We start from the raw sequence: 27,983 nt of genomic DNA, 5'->3' as shown, positions 1-27,983 counted from the left end.
TATTTCCTTTTTCAGCTGTGCTTTAAACCTGCGTGGTCCTTGGCCAAAAGGGCGAAGAGACTCGTTGTGCCATGACTAATGCTCTAACGCAAAACATTTACATCTCCACAATACAGCACCTAAATAGCTTGGACTAATACAATTAAAATATCTGACTCTTTGATTACTCTGGATATGTAGAAAACATAGAGTTTACGTTTTCTCTTTTTCAGTTAAAAGCATCGGTCTGCTGCAGCTCTACAGGCGGTGGCAGAGAGCAGTGAAATTGAACTAAAACAGTTTTTGCACCCTAAAATCAAAACTAGCATAAAAAACTGGTTAACTTGACCTCAGAAGCAACTCATTGCTTGACACTGAGCAGAACATTAGCTCAAACCGAGTAAAGACGTGTTTGCCATTAAGGAGCTAAAATGTAAAGCGCTTTACGTTTGAGAAGCACTGCGAGGCATGTCTTTCTTCTGCACCTCTAATGGGTTTTTTGCTAGGACATTTAGATACAGCATCGAATGTGGCTACTGCAAGTGGACACGACTGTTGTTACACTGACCAGCTTTGTTACTTCAAAGGGCCTTAGCGGCATGAACGAACACACACACACACGCAGTAAGGGTAGAAGGAGAGATGAGAGATGTAGGTCTCGTCCGACAGCTGAGATATAGCACAAGAGCCCTGGGGAGTTTCAGGGGATTTCCACCGAGGGAATCGGACACGTTGTCTGATTTACTCTAACACTTTGGCTAAACTTATGATAAAAGTTCACAAAGGAAGCAGCATTACTCTGTCTTTATCCGTCTCTACACTCATCTGTCTGCTTTTTCCTCCATGTTGGTTTTTTTTTCATGTGAGTGTTGAGGACTGTCGTCTTTCTTAAATAATAATAAATAATAATAAAAATAATACCAAAAGAAAAGAACAAAAGAATGTCTTTTGACCTAAAAGTGAAGCTAATGGTGCGTGAGGAAGAATGAGAGGAGTGGAAGCAAAGCAGCAGGAGAGAGGGGCTGAAAGAAAACACATTCATTTTTATCTGGCTGCTTCTTCTTCTTCTTCTTTTTTTCACTGAGAGCCAAGGAATGCAACCAGGAATCTGGTGAGAGATAAAGAAAGGAAGGTGGATGGTACTGTACTGTACTGTGTGTTTTCTTATTGTGCAACTGTGTGTCAGCTGGAGCGCGCACACTCGATAATGTTTCATTTAAATTTAAAGTTAAAAAGCGTTGTTTTAGCCACAAACAGGGCAGGATGTATGCAGGGAAGAAGAAACAGGTCTCTTGTGTGCTCTGGGAGGAAACCCCGGCCAAGGTCAGCTAATGTATAGTCTTAGTTTTTGCACATATTTCACTTTAAGTCTTTTGGGTCTTTTTCTGCAACTTATTTTCTGTTACCTAATGTTTAAAGAAAGACTTGTAGATTATTACTCTCTGTGAGATAATACCAAAGCAGAAATTGGACACAAAATGACAAAAAACAACCACAGTGGCCAAATCTTACTGTATCAAAACAGTCACAAGACATTTAAACAGAGAGAAATTTTCAATCTCACACTTTGAGTACAAAATGTTTCACTGACATTTTCTGTTTTATGACTCCAATATTAATACACATCAAAGAAAAGAAAGAAAAATATAAACAGTTTCTGGATTCATCCAAAGAGAAGTCTAATATATATCAGTTAATTTACATCTTTCCCCCTATGAAAACAGTTCAGTTCCCATGATGAAGAAGTATTATTTACATCTTGACCATAATGTCTCGGCCACAGAGCCAGTGTGACCCAGCAGACATATTTTAAAGCTCGCAGTGCTGAAAACACTGCCAAAGTCCAGCAATATTTACACACCACAGGGACAAGAGACAACTGAGCTCCAAGAAAGAAAAGTCACATTAATCAACAACAACAACAATTAAAAAAAGTTCAGCTTTTTAAATACAGCCGTAAAGTCATGTTTGTGGCGACGAGATATTTTATGCAGACCAGACAAAACACCAAAAGCTTTCACAGAGCGAGTGCTGCAAAGGGTCAAAGATGCAAGTTATTCTCTTGATTTGATTCTTTCAGATTAAAAGCAGCTTATTTTTAATTAAAAAAAAGCTCTCTCTCTGCTTTCAATCCGTCCAGTGAAAGCAGGTTTTATATGCAAAATGGTAACGTGTGCGCCTTCTTAAAGTAGTTTTCTAAAAGAAATATTTACAACAGCTGAAAAGGCGCTAAGCTGTAGGTTTGTAGGCTGCTGACTATAACCTTTGACCTCACTCTGCAGCATTGAGCAGTTAAGATCTGGCATCCTCTGGAACACTTACCGGGCATGGGAATGTAAAATGAAAGATTTGCATACATTTTTAGAACATTTACACCCAATATTTGCCTGAAATAATATTTTATGCAGGTGGAAACACATTTTACTTTCAAGCAAAACTATCAGGTGAAGCTTTTTTGTTTTTGTCATCTCTTCTTGGTTCTCGTGAAACATGAGTACAGAGAATCTATATAAAACTGTTTAGGTTGTATGTTATTTACTGTCAACAAATCCCATAAAAACACCATCATCTGGGGAAGTGGGCTGCATTCAAACATTACTCCTCTGTGTCACAGAGGCCACAATAATTAAACATATCAGCCTTGCACTAACTAGCATGTGCCATAATTAGCGCAGGTTGGAGAGAGTGCAACACGGGTTATTTTTTTATGGCTACAGTTTACAAACATCCCCTAAAGGCGTCATAGCCATAAAGTTACTGAGAACAGCTACAAGGATACACTCGCTGAAGGCGTGTGTGTGCGTGACTGTGGCAGGTTGGAGCTCCTCCTCCAAACATGAGTGATAGAAGTCATCTGTGACTGGAAACCATAGAAAATAGAGCTATCTTTATGAGAAGACCAACAGCGTGATGAAGGATTTTAATTTTTTTCAACTGTTCACATTTTTTTTCAGTCTGGCTTGAACGTCAGGAGTTTTAGATCATTAGGGCCTGGGTTTGGTACTTGGCTGTGATAACTAAACTTGGAGGTAAGAGGCTTTGAATTAAATTCACGTTAGCCATGTAAATGTGGCCCTCCCCTTTACACACCGAGTGGAGCAGGCAGCAGTCACTGTAGGGGAAACACTGGATAATAAAGGAGAACTTTTAGCTAATATATGAGGCTGAAACATCCAAACAACCTCAAAAGTGACACTGAAAATTCTCACAGAAAGCAGCTGTCAAGCTATGTGTAGGTCGACATACAGAGATTTCTTTATTTCTTAGTAATTTAATTTATGTCCTACCTACACATGCTGTTTTGAAGCATACACTCGCTACTGAGCCAGATCCTCAGCAGACACCAGTCTGAGAACTACGTTTTGCTGTTTGAGAAAAACCTGCTAGTGCTCAGGTGTTTTTGGAAGTTATTCCACATATATATATGTTTATAAAGAAAAATATACATATATGGCCAAATGTTGTGAGTTTGGAGCTCAGAATAACATAGATATATTGCAGAAATGATAATATTGAGAGAGCATGAAAATATGTATATGTGGTGGTGAAAATAGTGAGTTTGAAGTAATTTGTTGAAGATAAAATGCTTCACAGTGGACATTTATATTTTAAGAAGTATTTAAAACCTCAGTGGGAAATTACCATTGAGTACTCTACCAGGACTATGACCGGCCAATATAGCATCTTACCAGATAACATAGCAGTGTACTAACTCTGCATGAGGGTGTTTGGGGAGGTCGCTGCGATTTTCACACATTGATGGTTTTGTTTTTGGATTTTTTTGCATTTGTTGACAGAAGCAAAAACACACGTCAGTAAAAGAAGATTAGCATTTCCATCAGCAGTGATTTATACTGGAAGCATGGCACTGTTCTGAGACACCCCGCTGTTTCATGCTCACAGGACACAGCAGGTTTTAAGAACGAAGATGAGATGCTTAAGTCAGATACAGCATAAAAGGTGGAGCACAGGTGTAGGTAGGTTGCAAGTGGAGAGCTTAAATGGTTCAGCCTGTATGAGAGAGCCAGCTGAATGGGTAAGGAAGGTATGAGCTGATCTGAGTTGGCCTTGAGATCAACTGAACTGATGAACTAAGTGATATATACAACATCCTGAAACTGCAGTTTCCAAGACTACATCCCCTTTTCCGATGTCAGAAATTCTCCTTGATTTTAGACAGATTTCATTTCACCTCAGAGTGCAGACTGTGGTGTGTAGCTCGTAAAAGTTAAGTCCTAAATGTCCGATTAAGACTCCCGCGGAGGCTGTTTTGTTTTGGGCTAAGCAAAATAACATGTTAATATTTTAGTCTTGGAAACAGGCTGCAGAGACACACTCAGATGGACAGCTGGAGCTTGGTGAGGTTCCTCTGGTGCATATTGTGGTGTCGTACCAGCTCGTCGCTTCGGGCAAACTTCTTCTGACAGTTGGGCCACCGGCAGTTAAACGGCTTCTCACCTGAGAGAGAGGTGGGTGGAGGGCGGTGAGGCAACGACAGGAGGGGGAGAATTAGCACCAGAGGGATTTAAAATCATTCTTAGAATATTTTGCTGCTATATTTCTTCATGCATAGTAGCACCAGTCAATTAACGTTAGTTTCATTTCATAAGAATTAAAATGAATATTTTCAGCTATAATATACATGTATATAAATGTTAAATGGATGAAGAAGAAATGGAAAAATAAAAGTTTACGCACTTGTTTTACCTGTATGAGTCCGTGTGTGTGTCTTAAGGTGGTCAGACCGAGAGAACTTTCTCTGACACGTCTCGCATTGGAACGGTTTTACTCCTAAACACATGTACAGTAAGCATGCACACACATTCAGCACGAGTTCACATAAACACATACGGAAAACACACATTCAACATCACACACACACACACAGAGGGAGATAGAGAAATACAGTAGAGCAAAGGCTTGCAGAGAAGCCATTCCAAAGTTTGGCCAGCATTTAGCAACTTCATCTGAAGTGAGTTCAGTACAATGAACACAAAACTTTAAAGACGGCACTGTCTTTAAAAAAAACAAAACAAAAACAACGCTGTCATGCAAAAAGCAGAGGAGAGCGAGAAGAGAGAGAGAGAGCAAAAGGCCAGGAAGAAATAAAAAATGAAGTCAGACAGCCCGCGGGAGTAAAACCAGTCAAACCTGTGTGCCTCCTCTGGTGTCTTTTAAGCTGGTCAGAACGCGAAAATCTGCGGCCACAGTCTGTGAACTCACACTGGTAGGGTTTCTCCCCTGGACAGAGACAAGAAAAAGAACACAGAGGATTAATTTAGACGTCCTTTTAACTTATTTTATCACATACTCACAGCTGGTCACTCTTGCAGTGATGGAAAAAAGCAGCATCTGTGCAGACGAAACCAACAGGCCAGTTTATCAGCCCGTCCACAGAGCGTTGTGCAGCAGCTTTGAACCTGATTGTTGCAACGTGATCAGTCAGTATGATCACAACACTGCAGCAGGAACACCAATACTGTTGTTAGCAAAGATCACTTATAAACATATTTTTCAAAAAAAAATAATACAATCCAATTAAAACGTGTTGCTCAAAATATGATTTTGCATAGTCGCAGTCACTGTTCAGTCACACTGAATGAATGAGAGGCAGCAGCAAAAGATCCAGACAGCTGCCTGACATGAAAGCAGAACAACAATATTTAACCACATAAGCAATTAAACAAACCAGCAAATAAACAACAAAAGAAACCAATAAAAGAGTCAACAATTAGATAAATAAAAACTCTGGATCAGATGAAATTGAGGGAAAAAAATTAAGGAATAAATTTCCTGGTTCTGATCAAACTTTTGATTCGACTACATACAGCATATAAAGATCACCTTGGGCTCTGGGTATTTCCTGAAATCCAACAGACTAGATGAGTAAATAAGAACACGATTAAAAAATTGTATTAATTGGTAATTAACAAAATAATTATCTAAGGTATTAAATGTGTGTGCAAAGGCAACCAAAACGCAAAAACCAAAGCTTTTAAGATTTATATCAGGGTAAGTTGTGGACAACATTTTTTTAATACATTTTCAAATCTCTTTGTAAAAATAAATAAATAAATAATAATAATGAATAGTACTGAAAAGATTAATGGTATCATTATGGCTGTTTTATTGTTTTTAATAACAAAAAAAGGATATACTCAGAATAACACTGATTATTTTTAACTGGTGTTATTCTGAGTGTATGCACAGTGACATGTTCTAGAGTTTTAGGTAATTTAGAGATTATATGTAAAATCTGAAGGGTGCACATCTGTTAGTGCATGCATGTTTGGCTTTGTTTTTGATTTTTGAGTCATGGAAAATAAAATTATCACAGTGAAAGGTTCTTTTCTGTGCATCAGACCCAACTGAAAATCTCTTTCTCTATATTTCACCAAACAGGAAATATTTCCTGGCAAGAGGAGACACAGAAATTAGAGCCAATGGAAACTTCATTTGAAGACGTTTGTCCTCTAGAAGCTCAAAAAACTTCTAAGTGAAGCAGAAAGCCTTTATTGATGTTAACAGCGCTGCTGGGAAATGCGTGCAGAACGCCGCTGCTGTCGGCAGTCATGTGATGAATGTGTCAGCAGAGCGTGCGTCTTCACCTGTGTGTTTGCGGCTGTGCATCTGCAGATGGGACAGCTTGAAGTAGCGCTTGTTGCATCCTGGGTAGGCGCACATGAATGGGCGCTTCTCACTGCTTTCTGACCGCACGATGGCTGGAGCGATGCTGGGCACCCGCCGCACGTCCTGCACCCACACACACACACACACACACACACACACACACACACACACTTCTATTTAAAGCTAAACCACCCAATGCAGAATTAGCAAAAACTCTCCCAGGACATCAATAACCGAAGCAATAAAATGTAATTTAGAAAACAGGCAATTAAATCTGTCCTGCATGTAAATGAGTGCATGAGATCTGCATGTTGGGGTTCATTATGATGAAATGGTCATATATTCATTAGATGGGAATTAGCAGTAAAATGACCCCAGGCTGAGTGCAGCCCAAAGGGAGCCGTTAGTCACGCTTTTTAGACCGAACCCCTAACAGTGCCCCCCGCTGCATCGCTCACAGCCACAGGAGAAAACAGGAAAACACACGTGGCCAAAGGGACAAATTCAGTGTTTACGTTTATTTATGCTACCAGACGTCTTGGCGTTTCATTTCACCTGCTGCTGGTTATTTAATCTACATTGACATGGTAGTACACGCTCTTGGTGTTTCCTTTAGCCGTCCGTCTTCTGTTTCCACTTTACACCCCTCCCCTCATTCTTTCCTTTATCACTTTCTCTTTTCTCCCTCTTTCCCTCCACACTGCCTCCCATCTCTCCTCCTCCTCCCCTGTTTGCAGCATCTGCTCTTCATTTCCTCAGTGTTTAGCATAATGACCAGAGATTAAGAGGTCAGCCCTGTTCTAATTAGAACTGTTAACATTAGAGCTGTTAAGAGTCACCTACCGTGCCCATGTGAACATCGAGACAACCATAAGCTGTAAACTGATCAGAATCCACAGTGTGTTAGGCTGACACACAATATAACTAAAGATTAATGTAGTAAATATGTTATATTCTAGACCACAGTTTTCATTGATGCAAAATAAACTCTTTGCACTGATAGTTTATCATGTGTTAATGTAGGGAGTCCTGAAGTGTTCAATATTGGATAAACACTTAAAATTAAAAATATGTATATGGTTAAACATACAGCACTAAATACATTTGTTAGATGAAATCTGATAGTGTTTTATGGTTCTGCACGGAGATGATGAACATTTAGGATTAAGAATTACAGATCTGATTCTTCATCTTTATTTTGGGTTATAATTTAGGCTCACAACCCTGCATAGCGAGTTACACAGCTAGGCATTTTAAGCTATTTATAAGCCTCTGCAGTGGGTTTATTTACAGCAATAGCCTCATTAACTTATGTAAACTTTTTGCTGTAGCTCAATTGGGTAGGTATTGTTAAATCTTCAGAGATGTAGAGGACAAGGGTGATTAAAAGGTACAACTGTCAAGAAATTTTTTTATGCAAAAGAAGAGCATGAAAAAACACAAATATCAGCATAAGAATAACTCTTTTCTTCAAATATTGATAATTAAATATTATTTTTCTAGGTGTCTTTAAACCATTTAAGTTGTGTATATCACTTAAAACATGTAATCTAAAATGATATATCCATTTAATAAATTTTGACCACACTGGGCCTCCATATAAAATTACCAACATCTAAGAAATAACGTGTTTGTTGAAGGTCTGTTTAGCTGATTTAACGTGAGACGAACAGCAACGACTTTATGAGACTAAAGTGTTATAGTTAGCTGATCAGAGGATTCAGTTTTTAACACTCTGTGTAATAATGACTGCAGGCCATGAGGTAATATTAATGAAGAGTGAAATTCCACGGCTGTCATCTGTATTTCCTTTGGCAGTGACTGGGAATTAGTGTAATCCCTGTAATAAAAATATGGAGCAAAGCATCATTTTGCTGCTCAATCTGTTATCTCACTTTTTAGCAGCTCTTAAATTATACTTTAAAAAGGAACAGGAGTGAGATACTGTTTATTCTTTCGTACCGAGCCAGATCTCAGAGAAGGAAAAGGGACAGAGTGAGTAATGAAGCAGGCCCCAGAAAGAAAGATCTCAAAAAGTCCTGTTGTGGACTAAGAGCAGGTCTGGAGAATCTCCTGCTCCCTGTCCTTTAGAGCAGCTGACAGACAATAATTAAAATCTAATGATTTATTAACATGCTGATCCCTGCATGGAAACTGCATCGTTACCCAGCGTAACCCTGAGTGTGTGTTTCTCCACTGCTAATGGATTTGTGGAAAAAGATTCCTCTTGACTTTTAAAGTCGCCTTATAAGAGCCCCTGAATGTGTGTGTGTGTACGCGCAGGTATTTGTGTGTATGAGTTTGTAAATCTGTGCTCTGCTGCATATCAGTCCTCTTCACGTAGCCTGTTCATTGCATCAGACTCTCCACCACTCATCTTCTTCATTCCACCCATTAGAAAAATACGTTCTGGCTCAATCGTCTGTTTTTCCTCCTCTGTTTATCAAAGTGACCTCAGGTGTTTTTCAGTATCGTCAAGCATGTGGCTACGCTCTGATCTTAACACATGACCTCAGAGTGACCTCTTGACAAAGAGTTAGGCGCATGCAGGAGAAGCAGTAGTGTGGTTCCTACCTGTATTCCCCTGAAGACTCCATGTGTGTGTATGCGGTACTGCGTGCTGCAGCTGTAAACCATCGGGGTGCTGGGGTCACTGTCATAACTGGCTGCATGGCTGCAAACACAGATAGAGAAACAGACCGTTTTATTAGCTGCTGCTGTTGTGGTCTCTAAACCCACCAAGTTCCAGGCGTCTGTGAGCCGTGATTTCTGAGGTAATTCTGGTCTTTTGACAGTCTGTCATGGCCACACGTTTGATCTTAGATATTCGTCTGCATCACACCTCACCAGACAGTTTCCAAAATGCAAATGCAAGTATATGTGGTTTTATTGTCCTCTTTGGGAATAAACACCCATGTCCATGTCATTTACATATGCTTATACATATAACCCTATTTTCCTGGGGTTTCAATGCATGGTGTGCTTATTAGCACAAGGATCCAGAAAATCAAAACAAAACTTGTTCTCAAACAGAGCGGCAGGACAGACAGCGGTTAGTTGCATCCCTGTTGCATAGAAAGAAAGCTCTGGATTTGGATTTGCTGGTCAAATAAGGACTCTGCAGAGGTGCTGGAGAGGAAGAGCGCTCTTTTTAACCAAATTTAGATGTAAAGAGTCTTTTTAATGACCGGAAAAGACGTCTGATATCTGATGAAGTCGTCTTCCAGTCAATTCAATCAGCTCCCAAGTAGCTAAACTGGAAGGATGATTTATCTGTCAGATGACTGATACTGACCTGGCTGGTTTTGGTACAGTACACATACTGGTATATGTGCTGTCCGGCATGAAAACTGTTTTTTATACAGCCGAGTTCATTTAGAAATGGCGTTATCGCAGAATGACTCAGACTGTGGCACAGAATCAAGCTGTGTCTTTGTGGTAAATTAATGCCTATTTTGGACATTTCAAAAGAAATGACAGCTTTATTTTTTATTATTAATATAATGCTAATATACCGTATAAGCATAAGGAGCACTATTTCATTACTCCGTAAAAGTTGGCTCCAAAAATCGAGTGTCCACCGTGCTCCAGTATACCGTGCTACTAAATGACGGTAGAAGCTCAAAACCTCTTCAGAGTGAAGTCAGAGAGTCCATCGCCACATAAGATGAATGTGAAGTGTACACAAATCTCTGTGCTGGCTGGTAACATTATTACCCTGTCACCGAGAGCCCATAATACAAAACACAGAGTCCACTGTACTGATGTCACCCGTGGTGATGTATGGGGCTGATTTCCTCACCCAGTCGTTTGTGCACACACCTCTGCTTTTTGGGGAAAATATTTGGCCAAAAACACAAAGTTTTTGCCTCATACAAAATCAGCTGCACTACATGGAAGTGTCACATCTGAAATGATATACTATAACAATATTCTTGCAACTAAACTTAATTAAGATGGCAAACACTTCAGAAAATGAGCATATTAACACTCAGTGATTTTATCTAATCTTAAAGTTTTATTGTGAAAATGCTAAACAATTTCTCCAAAGAGACTATTATTATTATATAAATTAAGATGAACCCATTAACACCTAGCATATCATATTAGATACAAATAGTTTTTGTGAGTTTTTCAGGCTTCTACATCATCAGTGTGATTTTTTTCCCCACCAAAAAAAACTAAATAAATTTCACAAGATATTTTTAAGTAATAAACTGCAAAAAAAAAAAAAAGCCAGATGTAGCAAATATGACACAAATTAAAACACATAATTGCAAATGAATATCTAGCTTTTTGTTTTAATTGTCAGAAGGCTCAATAAACACTCGATTTTTTTTTAACAAAATTGAATTTTCTAGCAGTAATTTCATGGTTCAGGCTTTAAAGGGTTAATATTTTAGAGTTGATCAAGGAAAATAATCAAGCAGCTGCTACAGAAACTCTTCCAGTCACGTATTTCACACTGACTTAAAGGGCAGAACAAAACCTGCTCTGTTTGACACAGCTGCCTCTCATATCTTCTTATGATAACACCCAGAGACACAGAAAGCTCTTGTCTATGAAATGTGTTATATTTCAGTCTGTCTAACCAAACGAGGAGGATGGGAGTTTGCATCCTGTGCCGCTGCAGTGGAAAACGTACACTATACAGCCGAGCGCGTATAAGGTGCTCTTTGTCTGCCTCGATTATCCCAAAGACAGGAGGACAGCCACCGCAACTGAGTTTACATTGCACTGCAAGCTCCTTTGCTGCTCCTTATTCATTCATCTTTATGTCTATGCGATTAATAGTGGGTGATGTACTTTACATAATGAGAGACCCAAGTCAGTCAGTCCTCTGACAACCACCTCGCTGTGAGGCTGGACAGTTGTGGATGTGACCGCAGACGTTTGTGGCCTATTACATCACACAGACGTGAAACAGAAGGAGATGACATCTGAGCGATATAAAAGATATAACTGTGTAATGAAGAGTTGTTTGAAAATATGTACTTCTGTTAAGAGTGTAAAACCAGAAAACACTACGAGGTCCCTCAAAAGGCAAAATAGGACAAGGCTGTCCATTAACGTCATCTTGTCAAAGCTGCTGGGATGGTGAATGTACATACAAGCTATCCTTTGGTGTTGACGCTTGAAGCATCAGGCTAGGGTATCGGTAACAACCAGAATACCTTCCTAACTGCCCCAAGACTTTTTCAGAGCCCAAATCTAAGTAGCAAGGTGAAGCAAAAGCAAAATCCGGAAGTTAAAAATGGACAACAGAATGCTAAACACAAACGTCCTGGTGGGACAGAAATCATGGATCACAAACCTGCAACTCGAGCCATCCTGTCAAGTTCATGAGGCAGACTCTGTAGGGACGGTTACCTCTTGGCAGCAAGAATGCCTCAAATATAAGATAAATAAAGGATGTCTCATCTTATATATCTGCAGCTAGAGCAACAAACCACGGATGCTAAAGAACCTGTAATGTGTCTAATGAGGTGATGCAGGAGGAATCTGGGAAAACGGCATTATATTTGCTCAAAAAATTAAAGCTACAGCAAAAAAGACTGAAAGCTGGGAGAAATAATAATGTAACAAATAAAAGATATATAAAAAAGTAGTGTTGTTACCCTACAGTGTTTCTGCAGAAAAGAGTCAGAAGTGGGCAGACTAGCAGTTTTGGGGCTAATGCAATCTCACCAACCGGTAGCTCCAGCTTCATATTTTTGCAGCACATATCTGTGCAAACTTTTCATTTCAGGAAAAAGAAAACAAATCCATTTCTTGAATAAAATACTCACATTTAAGGCAACTTTCAAACCGGTTTCATAGTTATAGCAATAGCTGGTAAGGGCTACAACTTCAGGCACAGCTAGTCTTTGAAGGTTGAGCTGTGATGAACTTCAGATTGATCACATTATGAAAAATGAGTGACGACGAGCTTCCACATTTCCATACGGAGTTGTTAGTGAGTGTCATAAACTCCTGCAAAGACTCTTATTTATAATTTCTAATCACTTTGATCCAAAAACCTGTTGCAAAGTCTAAAGAGGGTCAGCTATTCAAATTCTACCTCCTTCGTCGTTGTAGGTTGAGCAGACGGTAGTGCACACGCTCATCTGCACAACCATGAAGGAAGTTTTTCAACACGTGCACTCAGTTTGGCGCTTTCACAGGAATCAATCAGGTGTGATCTTTGAATGCTGCAGAAAACTTTGAATGCAAAAAACTGAAAATACATCTATGATGGGAACTAATGATTTGTTATGATATGCTAAAACAATAAAACTAATAATAATACCACACATCAGTGCTTTATGATACTGAGAGAGTGTAATGGCAAATAATCAGAGTTGCTGAACCACATTTGAAATACGTGGTCTCATATTTCTACTGAATTTCTCTGGCAGTACTGCAGGTCTTCTACTCCCTCCAGCCTTCACTCTTTCACACTGAGCAAACAGCTGATGTGCACTTTATCGTTTTAGTGTTTAGTTTCTAAATCTAAATAAGAGGAAGGGACCAATCTGTACTTCCTATCTCAGCTCAGCTCCCCTACACTTCCACTTCCTCACGTCCTCCCCTTCTTTCTGCTTTCCATTCTCTTCCTCATCATCCTCACCACTCCTCAACCCTCCCCTCCTTTCTCCTGCTGTCCATCATAGATGTCAGAGACAACCCTCTGAAACAGTAAAAATCACTCAGCTAGCATGAAGCCACAGGCAAAATGAAATATTTTCCATTTCAAAAGTTTATTTAAGTGAATAAAACCACATTAATACCGGGTTTAAAGAGCCTCGGCCCACCACACATACACACGCACACTACTCTCACGAAACAGCTGTACCTTCAGAAAACTCACTTTCCTTTCTGCTACCACACCTTTGTGCATATACAAGTCTCTATTACACACACACACACACACACACACACACACACACACACATTTGTCTGTTAACCAAGATGAATGCCTCTTGGCTCGGAGTAGAAAGCTATTTGTGAGTCGACACAGACGCTGACCAGCAGTAAGCTTTGCAGGTCACAGTGACATACAGCACAGCGCATGCTTTTCGGTGCTTTTAAGATCGTCTGAACAATGCTGACACTTCAGTGATTATTTCTGCGTGGTTTCTAATTGGTTTCTGGCAGACAGGAAAATAAGAAGTCGTGGGAAAACTTAATAGATACTCGACCCAGGATGAGAACAAAGAGAAGAGCTGGCGCCAAAACCCCATTGGTTTTACAACTTTGGAAAAATTATCAGCATGTAAAGTTTAGGAGCAAACATTTGTTAATATAGACGTCTTTCACTATATCCGTACTTTGAAATTAATAGTATTTCTATTAATTATGTTTTTGGCTGGTAAACTGCACTGAAATCACTTCTAAGGCATTCTTAAGCTAGACTGCTTTCAAAAGATTAATTTAAATCAATTAAATTTTATTTATATAACACCAAATCACAACAACAGTTGCTTCAAGGTCTTTGTACTGTAAGTTAAAGACCCTAAAATAATAAATTGATCTATATTTATTTTGTTTCTTTATCCTTTTAGGAATAAAAACCCATGTTTGACCTTTAAAGCTATGCTTGTGTTTTGTTTCTAGGTTCTGTAAGATTATTCTCATTTATCAAACACTCAGTGGCTGTAAATTTTATCACAGTGCACTAGCATCAGCGAGTCAAAAAACAGAGCGGTTGCAATAAAAAGTACCCATTACAGTATGCTGAGCACGGCTGTCAGTGAAGCAAACTAATAAATGGTGGAATGGCTTTTCACAGACATGTGCCTAAACATATGACCAACATGTGTGTAATGACCTAAAACAGATCTAACCTGTAAACAACGATCAGCCACAACATCGAATCTTCTCTAAATATCCATCCATTCTCTTCTGCTTATCAGGGTCGCGGGGGCGCTGGAGCCTTTTTCAGCTACCACAGGGTAACATCTGTATTAATGTCAAGGCAACAATGCTTTTGAATATTTTGATCTGCAACACAGACAACCCCACTGAAAAAGAGCACCAGTCTGAAGTACAGTGATCAGATCAATGGTTGCTGAGTTAGGCAAAGAACAGACGGCGATCATTTGACTAATAAGTGATATGAGATGATCAATGTTGCTCACCGGCTTTAATGTTGTGGCTGATCAGTGGTTTAAATGAATGTTCTTACCTGCTCCGTAGTAGATGCACTTCCATTTGGAACAATACTTCTAGTACTATAAGTTATAGTACAGCAAAAAGTAAATATTTCTGCTATTTATATTATTAATAACAAAGGCAAAGCCCTGATAGAAGCACATCTTGCCATTCTGCTGTCATACTGATAAAACCTCCGGGCACTGGGACCTGACAGCAGCATGAACAGAATCACCAGTTAAATATAAAAACTGCTTAATGGCAAATCCTATTTAATGGCACATCTCACTTTTATAATGTCTCTGGTAACAGGAAGAATAGTGTAAATGTAGCATTTGAATTAAGTAAGGCTGGTGTATGTTGTAGGAACTTATGCTATTTAAACAAACGTCCTACAGAAGTGGCGTCCTTCTAAATCACAGAGAAAGTGGTTGCTGGGTTGTATACATGCTAAGATAAAACAAATGAGCACATGTGTTTGAACCCAGTGTCTTGCCATGCAGCAGCACCTCAAACCTTAACCACCAAACTGAAGCGTGTGTTTTCCCGGCTTGTTCCACCTCTACATCACAGCGACGCAGCAGGTGGGAAAGATTAAGATATTCATTCGGCACTGAAAACTGCTGCTGCTCTTCCAAAAAATGAGTCTGCTCACTCTATTCGACCTAATCTTCCCTTCACATGACCCACTGTCCTATTCAGCCCAAACCTGACAGACTCCTGCTGCTTAATGAGAGCGATGGATGAGTTCCTACCTCTTTATGGTGGATGCCAGTGTATTGACAGGGTTCCATGCCACACACTCCAACTGAGAGGTCATTTGATATAAATTTTCACCGCTGTGGAGGAAAGACAAAATGTAGAAGAAAAGCTCATGAGCTGTGCAGTGGACTGTCAAGCACCAGGACACGGCTGGGTGTATGTGTGTGTATTCACTCGCGCAGCCGTGCTGGCTTTTGTCATCCGCTGTAGAAGCACGCTAATGAAAAATGCCAACACACACAAACACCCACACAGTCACAGGTGGAGCTGAGATTAAAAAATGTTCCTCGGACACCAAGAGAGCCAAATTATCTCGTTACGGCCATCTTTCATTAAACACGGCAGACTCGAGAATCATTATTCAGAGCTGCCATGGGTTTAAATACCTCACGTGCACACACACACACACAATGGATTTATAGCTCTCACCCCTAACACCACAGTCCCTCTATTACACCACCTGCAGGCACATAGCAGTGTGGATGGGGTAGATGTGGTGCCTGGTACCCTGCTCGTTACACAGCTATTATTTTACAGTACAACAGGGGCACGCGGCCAGCTGGGCCAAATGGTATATCTGCTGAAATACTGCTGGGATGGAGGCTCAGCGCAAGATTTAAAGCAGCTATCCATGACATTTTCAAATAAATATGTGTCTGCTTTTCTTCTCTCACTGGATCCATTGCTGACCATCTATTTTATGACCATTATCGGTCCCCCCCCCTTTTTTGTTGGTGCCGTAACACCCAGCGTGTGTTACAGCAGGTGTTTCCTGGAAAAACCCTCCACTTCACAGTTAACCTACAAAAGAATTTATCTTTTCTTCAGAATAAACAAATGGAGAATTTATCTCAAGAAGTGCCATATAACACAGAGGATCACAAACAGCACAAGTACCAAATATCTATGATTTTGATAATAACTATGTAGGCAGGCTTTTTGGATGGGGATGTACCCTGTCTGCTGACACCGAATGCTAAAATAATAAACTGGAGTGACTGGGAATCTACGTTTTATGTTGAAAAGTAGAAAATAAATGCATCCAAGAAGATAAAATGATCTGAAGCAGTAAAATAATACATGTGATCGCGGTTTGAACAACATAGAACTGAACTGTTGAAATGTTGCCTCCATCTCAGTGAAGTGGAACTCAGCATGAAGCACTCAACAAAACATCCACTCATGCTGTCTTCGCAACAATGGCAGTAATGCATAATCGAGCCTCTTTAACCATGATAACTAATAGTCAAACCCTGACAGTCACCAAAACATAACACTAACATTAAAAGCATCCATTCATCCCAATAATAATCATAATCATATCAGCCTATCAGTGGAACAAAGTCTGCCTAATGAGACATTGTATTGCAAAAAGCTATACAGATAAAAATTGCCACAAACATTTAAGTAACGAGTACAAAAAGAGCTTGTATTTCAATGGTGTCAGAAGGAGGGGATTTCCAGACATATTTGAAAGTGGTTCAGACAAACTGCGAATCGTGCTTCAGTGAGATGAAAAAACAAAATCTGCCCGAGCAAACCGAGCGACTAACTGAATATGCAAAGAGTGGCCCACTACCACCCCCTCCACATGCACTGACTCCATGTGAGAAGTCAAATGACTCCTGAGGACACAAAAGTTTGGGATTCTATGCAAATTCACAAATTTCCTGTATGTCCAAGAAGAGCCTGAGCATTTGTTTGCAGCTCAAAGATTACAGCAACTGTTCGGAACATGGTGTGCGATTTCATACACCTCGTACTCTTTTTTACTTTGATAAAAACCAGAGTGCCCCCCTCTCTGTATGGATTAATAAGGCCCGTGTTTTTATTTCATGTTGTTCCAGCAGCCTGCAGAGTAAATACAGGCCTGTTGGTACCAGGCTGTGAGATTAGACCACTGACTCATATGAGCCTTCCCAGCTATGAGAGCGCGTTCGAGTGGATATCAGTTATGTTTATGATTAAGACGCCCCTCACAGGGAGATTCTGAGGACAGCCTATGACCATACGTCTCTCTCTCACACAGACACACACAGAAAACCTTCCCTGCTGTGATATTCACAGACAATTCATTACGTTGGTCCATCTATGGGTAACAATGAAGCAATGGCATGTGAAGAATGTTATATTTAGAAATCAGAACAAGAAAAACTTTAGCGAGCACACAGCAAGGAGACATACCTATTAAAAATGGTTCATGTATTAACCTCAGAGGAAGCTTACTGCCACTAGTTTTTAAAGGCATCTGTAAAAGAGCCGCACAGGTAGCTCTCTGTGGTGAAGGCTTTTCTCCTACAGTGGAATATTTACATTAACATCCGTTTTTCTTTCTGTACTAATCCGACTTACAGTAATTGCAGTAAATTATCAAGTACAAAATGGGCACAATGGCTACATTTTTGAGAAACTGGGCAATATTTTTATTTCTGGAATGTGGGTGGAGTGAGGGAGTAAAGGATGGGATTAAAGGTTAAATTTGGGTGTGGCTGAAGGTGAAATACTTGTTGGTGGAGGAGCAGACTCAGATGTGTCTATATGTACATGCAGAAAATTGCATACTTGGTATGTAAAAACATACCAAATAAGATACTGATATTGGACAGAAACAAACAGCTGTGAATGAATGGGTTGTTCTAAAGAGCTCACTGAATTCAAGTGTGGTACTGAAATAGGAAGTGAGCATAGCAGCAAGTCAGTTTATGAAGTTCCTTCCCCCTAAAATATTACTGCAAAGTGAAGCGTTTAGCGACCACGGGAACAGCAGTCAACGTTACACGGTGCGGTCACCGAGCGCTGAGGTGCTCAGTGCGTAAAAGTCGGACTCTTCTGGCATTAACATCAGTACAAACAATGTGCGCCAGGAGCTTCATGGCAGCAGCCACAGTATAGTGTAGGTGGCCCAGTGTTTTTATCCATATAGTTTAAGACAAGGTTGCTAAACTCAAAATGTGCTCATGCTTTATCACCACATGTTGGCAGCACGTTTCTCATTTTCCATCTTCACCACTATAACCAAGATAATCATGGAAGAGCTTGATTTTTTCCCCAGCTGTGAAGTTTCTTATTTTCTGTCTTTGCTTGGAACATAAGAGCATGTTTCAACCAATATTCACTTAGACTGAACTGAGTCAGGAGAAGCTACAGAACATTATTACTGACACGCATAAATAACAGGGGGGAAAAAGCTTTTTTTCTCTTGATACTTTTGTCAAATTGATTATGGGTGTGACCACATTCACCATGGCTATCACAAATACAAAAATTCCAATCAAACCACAGTGTGCTGAGACCTGTCAGGGTCCCACAAGGAACTACTGGGTAAAAAAGTTACTGCACCAGTCATGTTTTAGACGTCACACTGGACAGCTCATCTAATCTAAAGTGAAAAGTCCCAGAACAGTTTTTTTTAGGATGACTATCTAACTGTCGGCTCGCTATAAACGCTGTCACACTTGCAACGAGTCTCGCGCGCTGTTGCTAAAAAGTCCTTTCATTAAATGCTGCAAAGCCCACTACGAAAGCAGTGAAAGAAGGTAAACTGCCCATCAACCACCGGGGGAGTTTCATGACAAGAAAACAGGCTTATAGCTGCGGTTCGTCTCAGCAGCTTGTTGAGTGGAAATATTTCTGAAACGTAGTGTTCCAGTCATTCATCTACTGCAGCAAATCACTGCTTTTGGAAAATGGCTTAATGTGATTTAACCTTATGTGAAGCAGTCTGCTGTCAGCGAAGACATTTCCTTTATTTTCTTCATTTTCGTTTTTATTGGATAGAAACAAACAGTTTTAACTTAAATGTAAGCGCTGTATCAACACGAGCTGATTCATATCGTAAAGATTAATGTAGATCACTCTGCAAGGCATTATAAAAGCACAAAGCCCTGCGCTGTTTGAATCAAAAACTCCCGGTAATGTTGCAAATGATGTCGGAACAGTCGCAAGTTTAGAACCAGAGGATCTTACGAAAGACTCAGTGTGGAAGAAGCTCAGCCTTCTCGCATCTTGGCACAATGTAACTGCAGAAAATGATAAATTCTGCTTGGACGTCATCTGTCCTTCAGAGGAAACACCAGAGTGTCTCACAGCAATTAAAACCCCAGAAAGGTAGACAGTAAATCACTGACAATTATCCTCACAGAATAAACATAAAGGACTTTCTTTATTTTAAACAATCAGTAAATCAGCCCATGCTTTCCTTCTGAACGTCCTAACACCGTTACTTGATATCGTTCAGTTGCATTAAAAGGGGACTAATCTACACACAAAGTCACGAGGACACATACAGTGAGGATTTTCACATTACTTGGGGAATACTTAAATACTCTAATGGGTGCACAAAAACCGAAACAAGCAAGAAGCTGCTAAAGGAAGCAGAACAAAAGCAAAGAAGGAAACTGCAATGGCAGGCAGACCTGTCCTGAAGGTGAACATCCTGTTAAGAACTGCATCCTGCTACCTTTCACTGAATTTAGTGCAACACAAAAACAATCAACAATGGTTTCTGAAGCATTTCCAGATTTAATTGCTGCTGGTAGTTTGGTGTAAAAATAGATTTGATGATTTTGGTGGGTGTGCACTGCAGTGCATGAGGCATGTGAGTGTTACCTGTTGTAAGGGTTCCTCAGAAGCAGAGCCTGGCTGCTCGTACAGCTATCTGAAGGTGTGTGACACCCATAGACAGGAGGAGGTACAGGATACTGCTGCTCACCTATAATGCCCACACAGACACACAATACAGTACATAATGTGGGTAGTTATACATTAAAAAATGCACCTTTTGCACCAACAAAAAAGACATAATGGGAAGTTTAAATTCTTCAGCAGTGTTTCTTTTGTGGTCTCTCTTTTTTTCCCCCAGATTTCTGAAAAAGTTAAGATCTTTCTCTCTCTGTCAACGGCTCCCTGGACATTTCTGAAAAATCCCTCTCTGCTCTAATTCCCCAAGTAATCTTTGCTGTAAAAATCTTCGGAAATTTACAGCTCCAGGTCCACAAAACACCCCTATTTAAATATTTACCAATACCATACAGAGGGGAGGGATTAAAGACAGAAGTGGGTGGATGAAAGGGGTTTGTCAGTCAGGATGTGGCTGATTTATACCTCCGACATGCAAGGTCAGGGCCGAGGGATCAGAATAGGGGACAAGACACTCCCTAGGTGAGGGCCTTTGGGCTGCCATACACACAGCTGTGCACCTACGCAGAATTAAAACACACTGAAAGGTCTATTTTTGTTCCAACTGGCAGAGACTCTGATGCATTGCTGTTTTGAGAAAGATGGAAAAATAATGCACTTTTGGATCTGCACAGATGTTATCTGAGCAGTAGAGAAAGATACATGAAGCTATGTTTGCATCACGTTTAAATGAATGAACTACAAAGGCAAAAGACCTGCAGCAACTATGTGTTTTAGGTATAAGCTGGCAACAGAACTATTTTTAAGAATTATAATTGTGTAATAATAAAGAAAATAGTGCAACAAGTGTAACAACTATGAGTCATTTAAATTTTCCCTAGCAATTCCCTGCTAATAAAAAAAATAGATGTAAAAGTCTGTTTATTTCAGAGGACTAAGTACCTCCAAAACAAAAAAAAAGCACAAATTATTTCACCAATTATTTTTAGCATATATATTAATGTGTTTCTTTTTAGAAAACATAAAAGGTTTTTAAATATTTTCACTATAAATAATTAGAATAAAATTAACTTTCTTAAGCAAACCAAAAAATCTTGTTAAATGAATCTCACGAAGAAAACTCCTGTTTACATGCTGAGACATTTATCAGGAGAGACTGAATTCACAGGGCGCACCGGCACGCCGAAAGCCACACTCGCACATACCCATCGTGTTCTGCTGAGTTAAAGCGTCTTCATGTTTGAAGGAGTGGTTGGAGAACTGCGAGCTGTGGTGTGTAGGAGTGTGACCGTAATTACCGGCTCCATCGAATGCAACTGTGCTGTAACCTGCAACGCAGAAAGAGAAATAAATACATAAAAACTGGCGGAAATCCATAACAGTGAAACACGATGACATGAAACTAAATACATCAGCATAGCTGCATTTGTGAATCTGGTAATAAAGGTAAAGTAACCAAAGAGCCGCATGCAGAACAAATGAATTATAATAAACTCATAAGATTATCACAACAAGGCCTTCATTACTGATTAAACACAAGAATTTTCTATATTAAAAAATTTCCTATTTTCTTGTTATTGCGATGAAGAAAAAGGATTAATAAAACAATCCTCATAAATGACAATTTTAGCATATATCCTGCTAAAAGCAAAATGAACATTGACAAAAAAAATGCCACCAAAAGGTGAGTGCATGTCTGCATCACTGAACGAAACGATGGTCATATATGATGCTCATTTTTATGAACATCAATGCTGATAGTATTATTATTGACAGTCTTGCAGCACAGATCACTAAAAGAGGAAAAGATCAGGGTAACATTTATGATGAAGACCATCAAAGTCAGCCAAAGTCATGAAATGTGAAGCACCGGGCAGAGATGTTCACGCATCAGTGTAAGGCGAGAGAAAAGTTTGGTTTGCACACACACGTTAAAAAGCAGTACACACTCACTGCAATCATCCTATTTTGAGATTCAGTAATATATTTATGTCAATTATTATTTATTTATTTTTTCCACCTTTTAGGACGTGTGCAGGCCAGACTATGATATAGAGGACCAGCTCGGGCACTTGGGCTGTATTTATGTATTTTCTCTGATTTAAAAGATCAAAATAAATCACTCATGTTACGATAAAACCAGTGAAAAAAGGAGGTTAAGAAGATTTTCTGGGTTTTTCTTTGTTTCTACACATAAAACATGAGACATGTTAAATGTTACACCTTAAGCTTCCCTTACTCATAAAGTTACAGAAAATTTGAATTAGCCTCATTTATGACTTTATTCTGCATTCTATAAGCAGCCTTAATCTTATTTTTCAGCAGAAATATTAAAATGTTATTCACCACTGGCATAATATCCACACAGTTAAACTGTGAGTTCAGTTTAAATAAATTGAGTTTTATTAAAAAAAACAAAGAAACACTCAAACACACCCACTCACTTCATTTGAGAGAGATCCGTGCCCGACACCCCAGACTAGACCTGACTCATGACTTAGACTGACCTAAAGGGCACGACACACTCCCATAAATCACCCATGCACGCACGCACACACACATTATCTCTCACATGCACGCCTCATTAATTAAAATACAGCACTTTCACCGACTTTACCCTGTAAATCGGTGGGTGATAGGAGAGGTGGAGGGGGACGAGAAAAAAACTCATTAAACATCTCCATTTGTCTTCTTCCCTGTCTGAGTTTTCTCACTCTCTCTCTCTCTGCATATGTTTGAGCATGCGTGTGTTCATCCATGTATTGGGACATTTTTGTTGCCTCCTTGAAGTCTAGCACTGAGGTGAGAAGAGATGAGGTCAGCTGGAAAACTCTGGAAATACCCCATATTATCTTCTTTTTTAATACTCAGAGTTGTAAATAAATCTTCAAATGGATGATTGTGGAAATCAGCTTTACATATCAGGTGATCGTCAGTATGTATTTATGTGTTATGTAAGCATACTTTAAATATACGGCAATAAATACAGTAAAAGTTGTGCTGTAAAATTCCAGTGTTTTGCTAAAATTGCTTGTTGTTGTTCAAATCACACAAAAACGTCAGAACATGACAGAAAAACAGAAAAGCGACGTGTGTGAGTGTGTGTGATGGTCCCTGTGTGACCCCGCTGTGCTATCACGCTCTACTGTGTGACCCGAGTCCTGCTGTTAGTTTGTTTGTCTGTGCTCGTCCAGCCACAGCGGGGAGCAGATAAAAACAGGTTAGAGGTCGGCTTGGCGCTTTGATTGCTGTGTTATTCCTAAACGATCTGCTTGATAAGCGTGTTATTACTAATTAATCAGTTGGGTAATCACTAACAGATGAATTCTTCTGCCTGAAATGAACATTTACAACAACAAAAGTTTAGGGTGTGATACTCAGAAGGTATGAATCCCACTGTTGACTTTGGACACGCTTCAGCTCACTGTTAATTACTGAACTCTAGTCTGGTTAAAATGACGGATTTTTTTGGTTAAATGTGATGATGCACAAAGCGTGGTTCAGGTGAACTTAATTCACAGAAAAACATGAAACTTTAGATAATTTACATGCAAACATGAAAATAATGGAAAAATGTTTTAAGATGTTAACTGAAAAGTGTTTTTGTTCTCCGAATAAAACACAAATTGGAATTAAATCTAAACAACCACGACTAAGCTGAGATGTGAAAAACCCTCGACTCCAATGGCAGAAATTATAAATTCGAATTAACTCAGCGACATATTTAACTATAAGTGGATCATACTGATGCACCACCCGTCTGTTGTGCTAAACGTTGCTGCAGTCATGCATTTATTACATATTAAGCTGCTGTTTAAAGAATTATAAAACACAATTGCCAAATTCTTGACATTTATTAGAGCAAAATACTGTTGAGCTTGACAATCAGATTGTGTAAAAGAATTAAAACTTTTCAGACAAAATTTCATTTGCCTTAAAAAGTATAAAACAGTAATTTTATATAAAGTTTCACATGAAGCAATGCACCTGGAATTATGATATTTTTTAAGGATTTTTAGAGATATGTTATGAGTAACACAGGACATGTTATTTTATATAAAAATAAAACTCCAAAAATTAATTTATAAGGGAGCCAGACACAAAAGAAAAGAATGATCATGATTACTGTAACCCTATTTTAAAAATTCAGTGATTCCGATTAAAAGCAAGATCAGCAAAAGATCCAAAGAAGTTCGTGGATGTGATCTTTTCATGGGCCGTTTGCACAGGACACACATCTGTGGCTTAAACATTAATGCCTACAGCTCAAATGCTTTTAACGCCACCTTTTCAGAAACAAGCCGCAGTCTTGTGTAAGAGTACCAGCTGGATCGCCTTTCAGCAACTTGTGTGTGCTTTTAAGAAGATGTCAGTGTTTGTAACGTGCTTGGTCGTATCAGGCTGAGCCAAGATGTCGATCCAGAGAAGGAGCACGTCAGCTGGTTTAAACCACATGAAATCATTTTTGGTGATGTACTAATGACCGACAGATTTGTCAGTGAACTTCAGATTTATATACAGTGGTTAAAATTTTTAAAAAATATGGTAACTTATAGAAAAGTGACCTTCACCTTCTGATGCAGAAAGTAGAAAAGATTTATGTGGAATTGAATGATTAAAAAAATGATACCAAGACTTCAAGCTGCATCTGTCAAAAGTTCTTGTGAAAGAAGAATTGACTGTAAAATTGGTGATGTTCTAACACCCAGACTCATACCCTACCTGTCTGGTTGCGGGCCGCCTGCTGCGTGTCCATGCAGTTGGTCAGGTACGGCGGGTTGCTGAACATCCTGGTCGGGGGCTGGTGGTGGTGCGGGGCGGCCACGGGTGGCGGTTGGCTCGGGGCCGGCGGAGGAGGTGGTGCCCCGAATGCCGCACCGTACCTGCAGGCCCCGGTCCCTGTGAACTGCCCTGAGAAGTGGACGGTAAAAGCGCTGAGGCAATGGGGATCTGCATCATGGTGGTGGGGGTCACCGGCGGCCCCCCAGCTGGGCTCCTGTTTGATGAAGGAGTGCGCCCCCAGGGAAGAGTGGGGAGCAGCCAGAGAGGTGTAAGGGGAGGGGGCGGTGTGGAAGTCCAGGACGGGAGCCCACTGAGGGGCCGTGCTGACGGGAAGGGCCGGGCAGCCAGGGCTGGGGCCCGCCGGGACCGGGGGCAGCAGGGAGTTTAGGTCGCGTACATCTGAACCCATGGCGGTCCAGGGGAGAGAACTGGGATAAAGGAAGGCTATTTTTAAATTCGATCCGTCTCCCTGTGTCCACCTTCTTAATCCTTGGGAGTCTTTCAGTCACTTTAAGGAGTACGTCTTCTTTTTCTCAGCTCTTCTCTGAATCAGTCGTCTACGACACCACACACAGGCGCTCTGGAAACTCATCAAGTCTGACAGAGGTACAGAAGTTCATGGCGACACAGCAAAGTCTCTGCAGCCAAGTTTCTCAGCAAAAGAAAAAGAAAAAAGAAGAAAAAAAACCAGACGGTGATCAGTGGTGATCTTCAGTTTTCGTCCACAACAACAGTAAACAAGTTTTGGCTCGGAGAGATGGAGTCCATTCAAGAAGGAGCTCAGAGCTTTCTCTGTGAATGGAGAAAGAGGAGTGAGGAGGAGTGAGGAGGAGTAGCCCTCTTTTCCCTCCACTCTCTGAGCTTGTGCATGTGTCTGTGTGTATGTGTGTGTGTGTGAGAGGAGGGTGGAGGGGGTGGAGTCAGGAGGTGATGAGGGAAGGCACCCTCTGACTTCATTCATCTACTGTATACTGAACAGTCACTCTGATGCACACAAATAAAGCCAAACTTTGACCTCAGTCACACAAAAATAAAATTATAACCACGTGTTTTTCCTGTATTTAAAAAAATCTGGGAACAAAAATCCTCAACAAGCATCATATTGTCTTTCACCTATTTGTTGAAAGACAATATCCCAAACCATAAATCTATTTTATTGCTGACAGGCCGATACAGTAGCTATTTTTAATGCATTTAATCATGCAGCATTAAAATGGATTTGATTCTGAAGACGACTTCGCGTAAACTCACCTGTGACAAAGGAGGCCCGGCACGGAGTCCGCTTTACATAGAGACGAATCAACCTTCCTCCTTCAAACTGAAAATAAATGCAGCATTTTACACAGATTAAAATTATCAGATAATATTAAAGTATTATTATTATTATTTTTTTAGGTATGTTTATGTACAAACGGGGGCGGGGTTACGGTCTAATTTAAACGGTTGCGCACGAACGCCCCGCGTGCCAATAAATCATGTCGGACTGCAGCTTTTAAGGCCCACTGCTGTATTTATCGGCGTTTTTCTATTTTATTTATTCTGTTTTCTTAATTTTATTCGTTGAAAAGTTCCCGACATTTTAAAATCACACTAACACTAAAATAATAAGCACAGTGACGCCTCAGGTTTACGGCAGCCGAAAGGCCGGAAAAAAAGGAAATCATCACTGAGAAATGAATAAATACATAATTAAATGAACGGAGACGCGCGTGTCGGCGGTTTAAAATTTAATGTTCCGGCCATACAACGAAAACACATTTTAACGGCTCACCTTACTGCTAACATTCTGGTTATCAGTTTCCTACTTTGGGAATAATGTGATAAGAGTTCCCAAAGTGTGCGTGAAAAGTCCATTTATCTTCAACTCTCCACGTTTGCGCGTGCTGGTTTTCGTGGCTGAAGGGAGAATAACGGCCTTTCCCGTAATGCAAATCTGCGTCTTTTCCACCTGCGTCAAAACGCCGAGAACACAGCGCTAAAAACGCAAAAACTAACACAAAACCGTGTCTGACCTCCTGATAGACTAACAAAAGTGCGAAAGAAAAAAAAGGAAAGGAAAGAAAACTTAAGGAAAAATTAAAAAAAAAAAAAAAAATTAAAATTAAAATGCCGGTAATTGTGCGTCACAACCTTTTAAAAATGCACCTATTTCCGGTTATTAATCCGGTTATTAGCCATTAATACGATTTCCTTCAAGTGCTTTTGTTTTCAAATTAATTCTTTATTGCTCAACTGCATAAAAAAAAATCTAACATCACATCTAACTGTGCAGGGGCGTTGTTAGCGTTTTCTTTAAAAAAATCAAGTGGCACAGGACACTGTGGGGAACCAGGAACAGAGTTTATTTTCTTCCACAGTGGAAAAAAACCCACAACTAGGCTTGATTTTCTCGCTCGTGTGCAGCCCTGTGCTCGCTTACAGGTGGTATCAAATGTGTGGGTGCACAAGAATTTAAACATTGTTCTGTAGTGAATGGGAAATTTTTAGATTAGATTTAATTAGATTTAAAAAAAAAAAAAAAAACTCATAATGATAATATTAAGGATTATGTCAAAAAATCATGATCCTAAAAAAAAATGTTAATACTGACATATTTACATATCAGTCCCCGGGGACCCCGAGAATAAATTACTGTCAGCAGCAAATAAAATTAAAAAACATAAGAGTAAATTAGTTGTGCGATTAATGAAATTTAAAGAAAAAACTATTATTATAGTAATATCAAGGCAAAGTTAGAAATTTATTGGACACACTTTTTTTATTTTTCATGTTATTACTTAACAGCTTCTTTACTGTCCTTTGATTCTGGTATCACTGAGGTTTCACTCATTTCAATATAAATATTATTCCTGCTGATTTTATTTTTTTTATCAGGCTCATTCTGATTCCAGTACAAAATAATTGATATAAACACACAATAAACAACAGACAGGACCTGACCTATTAGGCATCCACGAGACATCCAAACCACCTCAGGTTGCTCCTTTAAATGAAGAGGAGTAGTAGCTCCACACTGAGCATTAAGCACCAAGCTCTGCACCCTACCTCTAGGTCTGAGC

The 27,983-nt window shown here is 39.7% G+C and overlaps 1 protein-coding gene across 5 annotated transcripts; it reads right to left on the bottom strand.

The window, feature by feature from the left end:
• Window positions 1–1,474: 1,474 nt before the first annotated feature.
• wt1a (WT1 transcription factor a) lies at window positions 1,475–26,863 on the bottom strand. Of its 5 annotated transcripts, XM_005449373.3 has the most exons (11): window positions 26,696–26,863; window positions 26,176–26,242; window positions 24,865–25,716; window positions 21,348–21,470; window positions 20,113–20,215; window positions 15,498–15,581; window positions 9,184–9,283; window positions 6,588–6,732; window positions 5,131–5,220; window positions 4,678–4,770; window positions 1,475–4,437 (listed from the first exon to the last, which is right to left on the bottom strand). In XM_005449373.3, the coding sequence occupies exons 3-11, from the start codon at window positions 25,331–25,333 to the stop codon at window positions 4,316–4,318; spliced, it is 1,329 nt and encodes a 442-aa protein (XP_005449430.1). In that variant the 5' UTR covers window positions 25,334–25,716; window positions 26,176–26,242; window positions 26,696–26,863; the 3' UTR covers window positions 1,475–4,315. The 5 variants fall into 5 exon arrangements, with proteins under 5 accessions (XP_005449430.1, XP_013121193.1, XP_013121190.1 ...); XM_013265739.3 differs by lacking the exons at window positions 26,176–26,242; window positions 26,696–26,863 and having other exon boundaries at window positions 4,687–4,770; window positions 24,865–25,776; XM_013265736.3 differs by lacking the exons at window positions 26,176–26,242; window positions 26,696–26,863 and having other exon boundaries at window positions 24,865–25,774.
• Window positions 26,864–27,983: the final 1,120 nt, after the last annotated feature.

The sequence above is a fragment of the Oreochromis niloticus genome, linkage group LG7 (assembly GCF_001858045.2).
Source record: "Oreochromis niloticus isolate F11D_XX linkage group LG7, O_niloticus_UMD_NMBU, whole genome shotgun sequence".
In the NCBI taxonomy this organism is placed as follows: domain Eukaryota; kingdom Metazoa; phylum Chordata; class Actinopteri; order Cichliformes; family Cichlidae; genus Oreochromis; species Oreochromis niloticus.
Note: the sequence above shows the minus strand (reverse complement) of the source record. Positions and strands in the feature narration are given on the sequence as shown.